Here is a 16,036-nt window from a genome sequence, read left to right on the forward strand (position 1 = left end):
AGCAAATACAAACACAATATCTTGATGAAATCCATTAACAGCATGTTTAAATCAGATTCTTTCTCCTCAGAAGAGTAAATTTATGATTCTAGCACTCAGTAGCTACTAACATAAGCTTTTCCCTAAAATTAATTTTACCTTCAGAATCAATTATAAATAATTTCCAAACTTGCAATAAGCCATTACCTGGAATTCTATCTTTCAAAAAGTTATGTTAAAGTGCAATTTTGCAAAATGAGGAAATGCAGCCCATCATTTCAAATTTTAACAATAAAAGGTCGAGATGTACGTAGTTAATTAAGTACCCTCTTAGAAGATTTGAAAAGTTAAAACAATCCAACATGACAACATCCAGACTCTACAAACAAACCATGGAACTTGGTCTGTGACCCTAAACAGTTCTACAATATTGCATTCCAACAATGACACTTTACTCACACAACAGAAATGCCCTCCTAAACTTCTGTCTAAGCAATACTGGCTACTGACTTCCTACCCCTCCTCTTCCCCGGAGAATTCACTGCAGTGAGAGGGATAAACTCTTCAACCACTCGAAAAATGCTCACGTCTACAATCAATGTGTTGTTAGCCTAGTCATTGTCCTTAGAATGGCTTCTTATACCTTAATTGAAAACTGCAACATGAGTTTCCAGTTGTAAGAATCCAAAAATAAACAATAGGAAGGAATCCTCTACTTAATTTATGCATACTGGAAAATCACATATTTGTCTAGTTTCATCGGTTAGCCGCCGGCACAACAATGTGCAAATCCTCATAACTTTGATCATCACAACTAAGCTTGCACTCTTCTAGAGAAGGGCTTGCACTCCACCACTAGCAGCATTTGTCATTAAATTACAAGTTCAGGATCATTTGCAGTTGTATTCTGAAAGTGTGTGTCGAATTTCAAGCTCCTTGCTACTTCAAAGAAATGTGCAACAGCTTCTTCAGGTGTGCCAACAAGAACACCGTGCCCAAGATTAAGGATGTGCCCTCTAGGCCCCGCACACTTCACAACCCTGAAAATAATTATCATATTAGAAGTTAAGAAAACTAATTAACACAAGTCATGTATCCATTCTCATGTATGACTATGACTCTCTGAGGGTTCAATTGGACACACTGGTATCATCTTCTGCCACCGAGTCAGACAAAACAGTGGTCTTTCTCTCAAAAAGCACAAATGCACAATAGTCCAATTGAACCAATTCATAATTTTGAAACAAATAGAATGTTGGGATGCACTTCATAATATGCTAGAATCACATAAAATGAAGTTATGACACAGTTTTTACATTTAACACACTGGGTTTTGTGCCTGCAGTGCAGCCAAACACACATACTACACGTATGGCTGCCAGTTTGACACAGAATCCAATGCATGTCGAGAGTAAAAGTTACATATTGTAGCTTCGTGAACAAGATAAAGAATATTGCCTGATTCTTGGCCAGTTTCCCTGACTCGTATCATTATTTTCAGTTCTGCAGTTAATAGGCAAATGTTGGGGGAGGTCTCAACCGACACAGCTTAGATAATGGATCATGGACAGAAACAATACAGCCTGGACATTTGTCTGGAACATCCCAGTATCAGGTTCAGCACCCCCTGATGGAAAATCTCTTTCCGATTCCCCTTCCTCCCATCACTTAAGCTTAGACACCACTCAGTGGTGTAGCTCCCTTAGACCAAATATGCCAACAACCATATAGATTGTGATAGATAACCACCCTTTAGTTATTTAGTTAGTTAGTTAGGAAAATCATGTTGTTAGTTAGAGAGTTGGTTAGAGATTAGAGAGAGTGAAGCAAGACTATAAATAAGAGGGATATGAGAATAGTTAGGGTATCTTGTTTGTAGTAAGGGAATTCTAGGGAGTGTGCTGGTTCTCTCAAACAACCAGTAATTGTAGTTCATTGATATTGGTGAATAATAACAATTTTTCTTCTCATTTACTGTACCTATCAGAATGACATAAAAAAATACCAAAGGTCATAGATATGTTGTTACCAACCTCTGAATTTCTTCAGTAAGGGAAGAAAGAGGGGAGAATAGGGAGGCAGGGTCCACATTTCCCTGCACACCTATCCCACTACCCAATCTTCTTCTTCCATCTGCCTTATCCACTGTCCAGTCTAGTCCAATAACATCAACTCCAGTGTCTACCATACGCTCGAGAAGGCCGCCATTTCCATTTATATAAAGAACGATTGGTGTCTCGGGGCATTTTTTCTTGACCACTTTTACAATCTGGAAGTTCAAAAAGCAGTGCGTGATGAAAAGGATAAAAAGAGGAGATTGGCATGATAGTATGCAACCTTCAATTTGCTAATTTTATTCAATTGTAAAATAAGAAAAGATACTAACAGTAGTATTTATCTCAACTATATTTATAAAAATGTGAAGATACCGCCTCTGATTTGGATTTCTCTCTCCTGAAGTCAAAAGCATGATTAACTTCCAATGAGCTCATTTATTAATCAAGGCTCACAAATAGCAAGGTTTTTTACCCATGAGAAATTACATATTACAAGCTTTTATTATATTCTTTACCAGGTCAACTAACCAAGAATAATGATGGATGCTTGGAACAATACAAAATTAACTTGACATAAAACCTAATAATTTTTGCACAGCTCATCAAGCTATGTCTTTTTACTTTCTTCAACTGAAGAAAATTTCCAATGTTAGGCTTAACATTGAAAAGTTTAAAACATTAAAACACAAAATTATCAGGGAAGAAAGAATTTTCCTTAGTTACCTCGGTGATATAAGGCTTTGACCAGCTTTCCCACATACTAGGTGGTAATTGTCCACCCCAAGAATCAAATATTTGTATGCAGTGAGCCCCAGATTCAACTTGGAAAACAATGTAATCTGCTATCGCCTGTGACAAATGAGAAAGCAGAGTCCTCAATATGTCTGGTGCTGTATGGCACATGCTCTTAATGGTTGTGTAAGTGCGTGTCGTACCCCCTTCCACTATATATGTTGCCAATGTCCAAGGTGCTCCCACAAAACCCAAAACGGCAGCATGACCACCAACCTACAGAAAAATGAATTAGAAATGGGAACAGGCTAAGCGTGTTTGGATTTACATTACATTGATATAAAAGAACTTTCATCCCAATCCATTACAGAGACATGGATTTTCATTGAAAGTACATTTAAGTTTTCAGAATAGAAATCCAAACACACCGCAGATGAGCTGATGTAACTATATTGTACCTCCTGGCGCAGGAGCTTAAGTGAATCTCCAACAAATCTAAGTCTGTCCAAGTCGATTGAGTGCAAAGCCTTTAATCCCTCCTCAGAGCGAATAGGTGACTGTATAACAGGTCCCCTTACATCTTCTATGTCAAATTCAATTCCAAATGCAGGTAGAGGTGTAAGGATGTCAGAGAAAATAATCACTCCATCAGGCCTGAAAGCTTTCCAAGGCTGCAAAGAAATTTCCACAATGAGATCAGTTGTCTCTGATCTCTCTCGAAATGAGGGATGCTTCTCAGCAAGCTTTCTGTAAACAGCCATGTACCTTCCCGCCTGGCGCATCATCCATGCTGGAGGACGACTAACAGGATCTCCCCTAGCAGCCTTAACCAAGAGCGGATCTGAATAAAATGAAACACAACATCCAAGTCAATTTCTCTTGCATACGAAAACAAATCAAGTTAAATGAAAAGCTAAGACCTTAATACAGGAGAACCAAATTCCTTGTCAAATGGACCAACAGACAATTGCAAATACTGAAACTAAGTTAAACGGCTTCTAGGCACAAATGGTAATGTACTCTTCAAAGACCCTTCATTCCTTCAGTGCTAACAAGAAGTATGAATCACAATACACCCCAAAATCCCACAATTGATATAATGTCATAGATACAAAACCTACGTTTTGATTCCAAAAGACTCCCAAACAAATACCATGGGCATGGAGGTGGGCACATCATGAAATGCAAAGTCTGTGAAGTTAAAATTAATGAACCAAAAGAGTGACTATTATAGGTTTTCTAACCAATAAAGCAATGATCAAAATCTGTCATGAGAATGAGTGGGCTGTGGGCTATAAGAACAATGTTTCTTCAAAGTCAATAACAGCAAGTTTAAAACTTTATTGAAACCCACAAATTATAAGCACCCATATAACTTATAAGAAACAAGTGGTGTTGAAAATGTTGAGAGAAGGAGGGTACCAGAAGAAGAGGAGGCAGCGGAGCAAGTGAGAGAAAACTTGGGTTTTGGTTTGAAAGAAGGAGAAATCAAATTGAAGCCAGTAGAAGTTGAGTGTGCAAACAAGGAGGAAGATTTCCATCCCAAACCACAGCTGAAAAGAATGAAATTAACAGGTCATAACAACATTGAACTCAAAATTCATCTCATCTGTGAAAGAGAGAAAATGAGAGAGAGAGAGAGAGAGAGAGAGAGTTGAAACCTGTTAATGGAAGTAGCCATGTGCAGAGATGGAAGAAGGTTCTGCAGATTTTAGCCTTATCCCTCAATTCAAACCTCACCTTCGTCTTCTTCTTCCCCCTTCGACCATTCTCACAGTGGGGACTACCTTCACCGAAATTATCGAAAGTACTATATTATCCCTGTCATGATTTTACTTTTCCACAAATACCCTTTACCCCTAAAGTGCGTATAAATTCATTTTTTTCTTTTTTCTTTTGATATTTAAAAGAAGGGTTAATCGTCTACTTGACCTCTGTCTTTGTCTCGCCGTCTGAAATCAGTCCCTCCCCGGAAAATTTATAAATCTGGGTCCTCTCTTTTGCAATTTGTGTGGAGCAGGTCCTCGCCGGAGCTCCGACGAGTGATGAATTGGCCAGCTGACTGGGTTAAGTTTATAGGTCAGATTTATTTATTTATTTATTAATCCAACAAACCAAAATTAAACCTATTAACAAAAATCAATATAGTTTCAAAAAAAAAATCAATATTTTGAATCATCTTCATCTGAAGATCTTCAAATTCATCATCAAATTAAAAAAAAAAAAAAAACTCAAAAGCTCACTCCCCATAACACCTTTTATGCTGAACTGATATTTTTGTGTTGCCCCATGGTATGTCTTCGCCCTAGATTCAATTAGTTATTTGGATAAACCCCGTTAGAACTATGATTTGGGTTAGAAAAAATTCAAAACAACAACTTCTTCCATTCATATAATTCAAAATAAATCCAGAAATTTTCAAGAACTTCTTCATCACTGTCGTCAATTTCACAAGAAAGTAATGGACAAAGAAAAAATTGTAAATTATAAAGCACTAAAAAATGGTATGAACTATGAACAAACCCAGAAAATAATGGACAAACCCAGAATCTTTAGACTAACAGACCCATAACCTTCTCAACCAGAAACTATAACAAAGCAGATCCACAATCTTACAACGCCCTCTCTTCTTCCCCAACCCACAAATCCCAACCCCAACCAGAAAATCAACGGAATAAGGAGCAGTGAGGAAGGCAAATTTTAAAGATCCCAACTTTACAAAAAAAAAAAAACCCTTTGTTTCCTTCCAATCTCTGGAAACTGTAGATTTCCTTCCTGAGACAGAGGAGTAGGAAACATAGAGCGTGAGAAACCTAGAACATGACCCTGTTCTCCATACTTCATTTTGCTTCCTTTATTGTCCTAACCTAACCCAAGCTTCTTCTACTCGAAGCTTCTTCGCCTTTCTGGTTCCAATTGAGGGCACTCGAACTCGGTCTTTGACTCAAAGCCTTGATCTCTGCTTCCGCGTTCTGATCGTCTCCCAGATCTGGAGCTTTTCTTCTTCCTAACCTAGAAGGAGAGGGAGACAATGAGGAATCTGGATCCTAGATGTTGACGACCCAAAGGAAGAAGAAGAAGCTGGAACTGATTGTGTTCAAAGGAAGAAGAAGAAGAATCTGGAAGGATTTTCTGATTTAGGGATTTAAGAATCTGAAAGTGTGTTTGGGTGAAGGAGAAGATTGGGAAAAAATTGCTCATTTTTAGGGTTAGTTTGTTAATTGTTTTTATTAATTAAATTAGGTTAGTTTTGTTAATTGTTTTTTATATCTGTTAAATAAATTAAAATTTCTGTTGTGTAATTTTTTTTTTGCCATGTCAGCTAAGTAGTCCCAGTCAGCTAGCCAATTCATCACTCGCCGGAGCTCCGGGCTCCGACGAGGACCTGCTCCACAAATTGCAAACGAGAGGACTCAGATTTATAATTTTTTCGGGGAGGGACTTACTTCAGAAGAAGAGACAAAGACAGGGGTCAAGTAGATGATTAACCCTTAAAAAAATATGTCTCTTACTTATTTTCAACATTTAAATATTCAAAGAATATTAACTTTCAATAAATTGAAAACTACTTGAAAAATATATAAAAAGAGAATATCGAATCAATCTTGAGTATAAGACGTTGACAAAATAGAAGCTGAGTTTGTCTGTTGAACGAGATGAAAAGGTGTAGGGAACGTTACAATAATATACCAAAGTTTCTGCCAAAACGGGTAACGTTGTATTTTCCGCCATAAGTCCGTACGAATTACAACAACGAATGACCATTCAAACCTTGTTTAGGTGCAATACATGTGAAATTCAAAAGTCAGTTATTATATTATGTACCCCATTACGTAATATAGGGTTTTAAATTGCGATTGCCGCTGCATTGCCGAATCGTGATCAAATGCTGGTTGATGTGACCACAATCGCAATCCTGATGCGGATGCAGTGAATCCAAAATCCATTATGTTGCGGCCGCAATTGCGGTTGCGGACTGCACTTTGAGAAGCTTACCTTGTGAGTTGTGACTTGTCTGGTTGATAATTACATTTCTTACCCCTTTTTGTGTAGGTACAACAACTCTTATGGCTGGTTTAAACTCATCATCTGATTCACATAAGCTCCAAAGACACAATATGGGTAACAGGAAAGATATGATCAGTAACTTACCTGATTATCTTCTTCATGACATTCTTTCTTTACTCCCAACCAGAGATGCAGTGGCGACTTCCGTTTTATCAAAAAGGTGGAAGTACTTATGGACTGACTTATCTGTCTTTAATTTTGAAAATGATCTGCCAATAGTCAGCATGGAAGAAGACCAAGTATATTGCCTTTTAGATCAAGTGCACAGACTACTTCATCATTCTAATTATGTAAAAAGTCTCGGTGTCATGTCTTTTGGGGTTGCCATTGATGAGGATAGAGTTAATTCTCTTATATCTGCTGTAGTGAAGCACCAAATCGAAGAGCTTAAGCTTTCCCTACTTGTAAATCAGTTTGTGTTACCCAATTGTTTCTCGGCCTTTGAATCATTGACTGAGCTGCATTTAGAACTGGGTTGTGTTCTAGATGTTCCTAGTGGCATTCGTTTCCCTAGCCTGAAGACATTCAAGCTTTCACGTGTTACCTTTGCAAATGACAAGTCAGTTCAACAACTTTTCTCTGGGTGCCTTGTCCTACAAGAGTTAACCTTGTTTAACTGTAATTGGAGTAAAATCGAGCAGACTAGCATAACAACTCCCGCATTAAAGATATTAACCATATTTTCGGACCTTCGAGTAAATATGATGCGTTCTACAGTCAGGATTGATGCTGTGAATCTTTTATATTTCAGTTGCACGGGCTATACACTAGTAAATTTTCTCCTTGTTAACACGGCCTCCATAGTTGATGCACATGTTGAATGTTGAACCAATACGAAAACAAATCAAGTTAAATGAAAAGCTAAGACCTTAATATAGGAGAATCAAATTCCTTGTCAAATGGACCAACAGACAATTGCAAACACTGAAACTAAGTTAAACAGCTTCTAGGCACAAATGGTAATGTATTCTTCAAACAACAACCTCCCCCCCCTTCTTCATTCCTTCAATCATATTCAGCAATCACCCAAAGAAAATTCATTTGACATCTGAATTACTCTTTCCTTCAATCATACAATGACAATGATCAGTGCTAACAAGAAGTATGAATCACAAAATCAAAAAAAAAAGAAGTATGAATCACAATACACCCCAAGATCCCACAATTGATATAATGTCATAGATACAGAACATACATTTTGATTCCAAAATAATCCCAGACAAAAACCCCAGGTCAAGTTAGGCATAAGGAAAGCTTGGCACATAAAAAAACTAGCAAAAAAATACTTTCAAAATGGTACAGGCCATAAGAAAAAAAGTTTCTTCAAAGTCAATAACTCATTGATACAGCAGCAAGTTTAAAACTTTATTGAAACCCACAAGTTATAAGCACCATATAACTTATAAGAAACAAATGGTATTGAAAATGTTGAGTCTAGGAAGAAAAGAGGGTACCAGAAGAAGAGGAGGCAACGGAGCAAGTGAGAGAAAACTTGGGTTTTGGTTTGAAAGAAGGAGAAATCAAATTGAAGCCACTAGTAGTAGAGTGTGCAAACAAGGAGGAAGATTTCCATCCCAACCCACAGCTGAAAACAAAGAAATTCACAGGTTATAACAATAATAACATTGAACTGAAAATTCATGAAAATGAGAGAGTTGTAACCTGGTAACTGAAGTAGCCATGTGTAGAGATGGAACGAAGGTTCTTCTGGTGGTGCTATCAGGAGATTTTAGCCTTATCCTTGGCCTCAATTCAAACCTCACATTCGTCTTCTTCTTCCCCCTTCAACCATGTTCACAGTGGGGACTACTCTACCTTCACAGATATGGCAATATTAATCAAAGTACCATATTATCCCTGTCATAATTTTACTTTTCCACAAATACCCTTACCCCTAAACTCTATTTTTTTTGTAATAAGGAGGGCTTCAGCCCAAACTAGCCAACAAAGCCTCTAGGGAACAGGGTCACAGACATGTCATAGAATAGGTGGCTGGCATAGTCAGCAGGAGGGTGGTCCAACCAAGTCACTTCCGTGGAGCTTGAGTGTCCCAGGCTGGCCAAAGCGTTAGCTTCGCGATTTCCTTCACGCTAGGTGTGGATAATTCGAACTTGCCAGTCTCTTTTCAGGAGGTTCTGGATCAAGTTGACAATGGTTGCACAAGAGTGCTGAGGCGGGCAGTGGTGTAGAATTGTGGAGACAGCCACTAACGAGTTGCTTTCCACCCCTAAACTCTGCTCATCTTCTCCGACTCACAGGCTCTGGTCAGTTACGGGCCATAACTTATGGCATTGCGGTAAATACTAAACTTGTTTCCGATGAAGGACAAGCTCATTCAGTCCCACATGCCGCATGAATCCTACCTAGAATTAGTGTTTAAGTACAAATTAGTGCATATAAATTAAATTCTTTCTTTTAATTGTACTTGATTTTTATATTTAAAGGAATATGTCTCTTACTTATTTTCAACATTAAAATATTCAGAAGAATATTAACTTTCAATAAATTGAAAACTACTTGAAAAAGGAATATACAAAGATAGTTAACTTCTGAGATAAGATAATATCGAATCTTGAGTATAGGACGTTGACAAAATAGAAGGATTTGCCGATTGAACTGCTCCTCTGTGGAAGGTCTTCATCTTCTTAGCGACTAGGTGGGCATTGAAGATGAGTGCTTACAACTTACAATTTGCATTGCAATGAGGTTAATGTATAAGTTTTAAAATAATCTATACGATTTTTCACGTTTACTCTAAGTTAATGTATTAGGTAAAGTGTAAGAAAATTAATTATTAATTATTAGTGATAGTCAAAATTTTGGAATTATAAAAGTTAAATACTTAACCGATCGTTAAACAATTACTTCATTTGTTAATAAATCTACGAATTTTTTATCCTAACTTGAATCATATCCACACTGATTTGTGGAACATTTCGGCTAAAAGGCCCGGTCATACCTCTTGGTCACCTTGTAACAAGTAATATGCTTACTCATAGCAAAAATCAGGCTATCGTTAGCAAACAAAAAGTAACGTATATAACAAGCAACACGAGACACCTGAACACCATGAAGGGCTTTCCTTTAAACCTACTCACATATCAAACTTGAAAAACCTTCAACACATGAAATACTATAATAAGGTTAGTGTGCAACTTCTTGTCTCAATCCCTTTGAAGAATGAATAAAGCGGTGAGCTCCCCATTGACCAACTGAGTATTTGTATAATTGTATCCCTCTTCATTAATTATTCTCATTGGGGAATTACATGAAAAATATTAATTAATCCTTCAATAAAATTAAAAGTGGACAAATTTAGAGAGGAACAACCTGCGTTGCAATATTTGTCCAAGCCAAAACAAGAGTCTCTGCCTTGTTACGTTCTATTTCCGTCCTCCATTACCCATTTTTCGCTTCTCATTCACTGTTTGATACGCACACGCTTCTTCAGGTATGAATCATTTCCTTGCTCCCTGATTTAATCATTTTCAGTGACTGATCTTTGTTTCATATATATATATATATATATATATATATATATATATATATATATATATATATATATATATATGCCTATCTTGTTCAAATTCTCTGAACCTCCCATAGATAAGACTTTGAACGTCATATCCTACAAGGAGAAGCAGATCAACTTCCTCAGGGAAGAAATCTCTTACAGAACCATTGAGGATCAATTGCAACAACCTTCTGTTAAATCAAGGATTGAGAATATTTTGGAAAATATTCAATCCAGCATCTGTTCTGATCTACCCAACGCTTTTTGGGAAAGAAGGAGCCATATGGTGGAACTTCCTTATGAAAAAGATTTTTCAGACAAACAGATTCCAACCAAGGCTAGGCCTATTCAAATGAATGAAGAACTTCTTCATTTCTGCCAAAAGGAAATCAATGATCTCCTTGAAAAGAAACTTATTCGCAGGAGTAAGAGCCCTTGGTCCTATGCAGCCTTCTATGTCAACAAACAAGCTGAGATAGAACGGGGAACCCCTAGGCTGGTTATTAACTACAAACCTCTCAATCAAGCCCTTTGTTGGATTAGATATCCTATCCCCAACAAGAAAGATCTCTTAGCCAGACTGCATGATGCTAAGGTCTTTTCAAAATTCGACATGAAATCTGGATTCTGGCAAATCCAATTGCAAGAGAAGGATAGGTATAAAACTGCTTTTACTGTTCCTTTTGGGCAGTATGAGTGGAACGTTATGCCTTTTGGGCTAAAGAACGCCCCATCTGAATTCCAAAGGATTATGAACGAAATCTTCAATCCTTATTCCAAATTCACTATTGTCTACATTGACGATGTTCTAATCTTTTCCCAAACTTTAGATCAACATTTCAAACATCTCAATACGTTCATCTCTGTAATCAAAAGGAATGGCTTGGCTGTATCCAAGACAAAGGTCAGTTTGTTCCAAACCAAAATCAGATTTCTTGGTCACAACATCCACCAAGGAACCATCATTCCTATCAATAGAGCCATCGAGTTCACGGATAAATTCCCTGATCAAATCATTGACAAAACCCAACTACAAAGATTCCTGGGTTGTCTCAATTATGTTGCGGACTTCTGTCCTCAACTCAGTACCATAATCAAACCCCTTCATGATAGACTCAAGAAGGATCCTCCACCTTGGTCCGATATTCATACCAATGTGGTCAAACAAATCAAACTTCGTGTCAAGAATCTCCCTTGTCTTTATCTCCTTAATCCTCAAGCTTTCAAAATTATTGAAACTGATGCCTCTGATATTGGCTTTGGTGGTATTTTGAAACAAAAGGTTTTTGACAAGGAACAAATTATTGCTTTTACTTCAAAACATTGGAATCCTGCTCAACAGAATTATTCTACTGTCAAAAAAGAAGTTTTAGCAATCGTTTTATCTATTTCAAAATTTCAATCTGATTTGATTAATCAAAAATTCTTAGTCCGTGTAGACTGCAAATCTGCGAAATAAATCTTACAAAAAGATGTCAAAAACTTAGCTTCAAAACATATCTTTGCCAGATGGCAAGCTATTTTAAGCGTTTTTGACTTCGATATTGAATATATAAAAGGATCTAACAATTCTCTCCCTGATTTCCTCACTCGTGAATATTTGCAGGGAAGATCATAAGATGTCCTCCAGAGGAGGATCCTCCTCCTCCCGAGGAAGAGGAAGAAACAAAGAAAAGAGCAAAGGTATTATAATCTATGACTCTTTAATCTTATCTGGGCCCACTGCCCATCAATATGGACCCACTGTCCAAAAATCTGAGCCCACTGCTCAAAACCAATCTTCACAACCAAAACAAACCAAAGCTGATTATGCTTTATCAATTCCAACTCTCCTTGCCTTCAAACAAGCAGGCATGGATAATGTTCCTCAGGGACTCATCAATTTACCAAATAAATCTTGGGCCAGCATCGCTGATAAAGATGATGACCTAGATCTCCAATCCCTCCAATCTTTTATTGAAAGAACAAAAAGCTTAGCAACTCATGATGGAAAGAAACCAGTTGTTGTTGCCCAATCTAGCCCAGTTACCCAATCTAACCCAAAATCGGAATATTTGACCAAAACTATCTCCAAATTCCAAACCTTGATTGAACCAGAATGGTGGGACCATTCAGAAGGGAACCTCGCCAATAAAATTGGTACTAAACTTTTCCCTGGTTATCTTGATCCAATCCACCCAAACAAAACCCAGAGATTCTATGAGTTTATCTTGGTTGATACAAACAGTGTGGATATTAAGCATTTTAGGGATAAAAATGACAACTCCCTAATTACCCACTCCACACTCCAAATTCTCTGTGTCCTTCGTCCCACTGACTTTGGACCCAATCCAAACACCTACAGAAAATTTTCCCAGAATTTTGACCCTATAGGTTTTAATTATTGGGATTACATCAAAGCTTGGGAATTTACAATCCTTGGCTTGCAAAACCAAAATTTCAAGCATTCTTGGCTCATTTACTTCAAATGGACCAACAAATATTCCTTTCCAATTTGGTTCCATTCTTGGTGGAGCTTCTTTGGTCCAACTACTGAAATCTTTCCCCCTGAAGTTCTGGAGGGATACAATCTTTTCCTGAAACATTGGGACAAAGAGTTTAACAATTATCCTGATTGTTTAAACTTTTATACAATCTTTTCCCTTTCTTGGGTATTCTCTTGGAGGTACGGTCTTAAAGCCAAACCCCAACCAATTCTCAACAAACATGCCCTTATCAAGTGGTGGAAGGCTTTTGATGCTTCCAAAGCTCACAAGGATAAAGTAATTCAATGGTTCAAAAACAACCAGAAATATCTCAAGCATGCAAGTCCGCAAACCAGCCTCTTGCTAAATCAAAAGGCCCACATCACAGCGGCCCTTGCAGGAGCTTCAACAGAAGAAGACTTGCTAAGAAATCTTCAATCTGCTCTTCAATTATTGAAGGAACCAATTAAGCAAGCCTCATCTTCAAAGGCCCCTCAACACAAAGTCTCCGAGCCATCCTCTCTTGGGTCGTCAGATTTTGTCCAAACCACAGAATCAGATGATGATGACTTCTGCTAAGTTTGTCGTCTTGTAATCATTTTTATTCTGTAATAATTCAATTTTTGTACTGTAGCAAATAGTAAAAATTGACTTTTTACTGTAGCAAATAGTGCTAGTCAAATAGTACCGTCTACCGGAACTATTCAACCGGAACTATTCAAACAGTGCCCAATCTTTTCTTTAAATAGGCTCATTCTGAACCTTGTTAGCGGAGTTTGGGTAGAGCTTAGATAGAGAGTTTAGAGAGAGAAACACTGAGAGAATTCCTTCTGTAAGTTCTCCTTCAGTTTTCCTTTCTTTCAATCTTTTCTGTTTTTAAGTTTCAGTTTTTCAGTTTTTAAGTTTCAGTTTTGTAATCTATGTTTATGTAATATATATCTTGTTCAAGTTTTATTTTCCTGTTTATGGAAGGCTGAGCCTCCTGTTTTAATTCCTGTTTTTATTTTTCTGTTTATGGAAGGCTGAGCCTCCTGTTTTAATTCCTTCTGCAATTTAATTTTCTGCAAAAAGCCCCTCCGTGGTGGCGTCCTACTTCTCTTAATCCTCTTCTCATCCCCCTCCTTCTGCTTCCGACCCCCTCTTTTGATTTCCTTTTGGCAGAAATGAAGAAGTTCTTCATTCATTTGAATAGGCCTAGCCTTGGTTGAAATCTGTTTGTCTGAAAAATCTTTTTCATAAGGAAGTTCCACCATATGGCTCCTTCTTTCCCAAAAAGCGTTGGGTAGATCAGAACAGATGCTGGATTGAATATTTTCCAAAATATTCTCAATCCTTGATTTAACAGAAGGTTGTTGCAATTGATCCTCAATGGTTCTGTAAGAGATTTCTTCCCTGAGGAAGTTGATCTGCTTCTCCTTGTAGGATATGACGTTCAAAGTCTTATCTATGGGAGGTTCAGAGAATTTGAACAAGATAGGCTGTCCAAGATGCTGAACAGTGATGCCGTTTTCGTCAGTATTATAGGGGAAGAGCTTCTTAATGAAAGGGGTCCCTATAATGATTTTTTGACTCAAATTTCTGACTAACATTTTTATGATAGCTGAGGGGATTTTATACTTGATCTTTAGTCTAGATCCTTCAGCAGCGCTGAGCTTCTCAGTAGTTTTCTCAAAATATCTGGTGGGAATGAGTCCCTCCGAGATACAACTGGAATCTGCCCCTGTGTCAAAGAGGGCAGGGATTTCGAGAATAAAATCTCCTATGAGGATTTTGACATGGATGAAGAATTTCTGAATGGTGACCTGGTTAATATTCTCCAGAAAGTCTTCGCAATTGTTGTTAGGAGCAGGATTGGAATCAGGTACAGAAGAATCATCTTCCTCATAATTTCTAGTCAGTTTTTCTAAGATAAGCTGCTGACTATTTTGGATTTGTTTGAGACTTTTAACCTCAGTCTTGAGGGAATTGACTTCAGATTGAAGGTCTTGAATAGTGACGGGTTTGACCGTAGACTTCTCAAGACGCTTGAAAGTATCTCTAAGATTGAATTTATTGGTGGTTATAGGACTTTTGGGAGGCCTATCTTCAAGAGTAGACCTGAGGCGTTCCAAATAGATTTTCTTTTCCTCAGGATCAGGGATAGAATTAATGGCCCTGAAGAGAAGATCTTGTTCATTGGTCAAAGTGTTGATGGACAAGGTATTGACGGAAGATGATGATTGAGAATCATCATTCTGAATTTGATTTAGGTCTTCAGAGGCCTCAGAATCCGAAGAATTAGATTCTTCTTCATCAGAAGTTTGATTGAGGAGATTGTTGATCTTGTCCTCGATCTCAGGTTCAAGATGAAGCTCAGAGATTCTCCTTTTGAGTCTGCAATACCTGCTAATATGGCCCGGCTTGCCGCAGTTGTAGCAGGTAACATCTTTTCCTTGAGAGGGTCTAGTCTCAGGAGGGTTCTTTGGAATTTGCGAAGATTGGGGTTTTGATCTAGGCTTGGGTTTCCTATGATCATTCCTGCTAGATCTCTTTCTCCATTGTTGTTTGGGAGGAGGATCTTGCTTTCTGGGTTTAGGTTTCTTGGGACAACCTTGAATTCCGAATTGTTCGCAGAAAGTACCCAAATCCCTGCGATTCTGAGACTTCTCCTTAGTGAGTTGCTGTTGGATTTTGTCATCCTGACAGATTTTGAGAGCAACTCTTTGAATGATAGCTATGAGCTGTCCATAACTAAGGGTGTGATATGGGATTTCTCCCCCCGGATTTTGGCTTCTAAGTTTCTCACGAACTTTGTCGCCAAAAGATTTAGGAAGACCGGCCAGGAATTTCTCTTTCCAGAAGGCTTGTTGGCTGTCTTCACGGGTGTAAACCATGGTCAGGAAGGTATCCTTATACCATCTGAAATCACCCAAAGATTTGCACTTCAGATTGGACAAAAGATCACCAGATCTGTCCTTGATGAGGGAAGGATCTCCAACAAAATGTTGGGCTATGGTAAAGATTAAGGAGTTGACAGCATCAGAGATGAATTTGCCATCTTCCATGATAGGATTACCTTCTTCATCAGTCTTGACAGCGGTCAAGATCTGATCCTTCTCGTCTTGAGTGAGATAATTATCCCACCAACCTTTGAGCTGGCCACAGAAACCAGCAACCAAGACTTCAACGATAAGAGATTCAGGACAATTGTTGGCGGTAACATAGGCAGTGGCTACCATAGT

General features: G+C 38.0%; 2 protein-coding genes across 3 annotated transcripts; one reads left to right on the top strand and one right to left on the bottom strand.

Annotated features, from left to right (window-relative positions):
• Window positions 1–286: 286 nt before the first annotated feature.
• LOC130718587 (uroporphyrinogen decarboxylase 1, chloroplastic-like) lies at window positions 287–4,580 on the bottom strand. 2 transcript variants are annotated; one of them, XM_057569194.1, is made up of 6 exons: window positions 4,430–4,580; window positions 4,191–4,321; window positions 3,227–3,609; window positions 2,760–3,044; window positions 2,013–2,248; window positions 287–1,019 (listed from the first exon to the last, which is right to left on the bottom strand). In XM_057569194.1, the coding sequence occupies exons 1-6, from the start codon at window positions 4,447–4,449 to the stop codon at window positions 851–853; spliced, it is 1,224 nt and encodes a 407-aa protein (XP_057425177.1). In that variant the 5' UTR covers window positions 4,450–4,580; the 3' UTR covers window positions 287–850. The 2 variants fall into 2 exon arrangements, with proteins under 2 accessions (XP_057425177.1, XP_057425178.1); XM_057569195.1 differs by lacking the exon at window positions 4,191–4,321 and having other exon boundaries at window positions 4,430–4,530.
• A 2,306-nt stretch (window positions 4,581–6,886) lies between these two features.
• On the top strand, window positions 6,887–7,663 carry LOC130717490 (F-box/LRR-repeat protein At3g26922-like). Its single transcript, XM_057567730.1, has one exon. The coding sequence runs from the start codon at window positions 6,887–6,889 to the stop codon at window positions 7,661–7,663; it is 777 nt and encodes a 258-aa protein (XP_057423713.1).
• The last annotated feature ends 8,373 nt before the right edge of the window (window positions 7,664–16,036 follow it).

The sequence above is a fragment of the Lotus japonicus genome, chromosome 5 (genome assembly GCF_012489685.1).
Source record: "Lotus japonicus ecotype B-129 chromosome 5, LjGifu_v1.2".
NCBI lineage: Eukaryota > Viridiplantae > Streptophyta > Magnoliopsida > Fabales > Fabaceae > Lotus > Lotus japonicus.

What these genes read in the sequence shown, in the direction of transcription:
- LOC130718587 (XM_057569194.1), bottom strand. Translation starts at nt 4,449, where the DNA reads ATGGCTACTTCCATTAACAG. An exon ending in ATGGCTACTTCCATTAACAG is followed by an intron (nt 4,322 to 4,429) that starts GTTTCAACTCTC and finishes CATTCTTTTCAG; the next exon opens with CTGTGGTTTGGGATGGAAAT. An exon ending in CGCTGCCTCCTCTTCTTCTG is followed by an intron (nt 3,610 to 4,190) that starts GTACCCTCCTTC and finishes CATTTTATTCAG; the next exon opens with ATCCGCTCTTGGTTAAGGCT.
- LOC130717490 (XM_057567730.1), top strand. Translation starts at nt 6,887, where the DNA reads ATGGGTAACAGGAAAGATATGATCAGTAACTTACCTGATTATCTTCTT.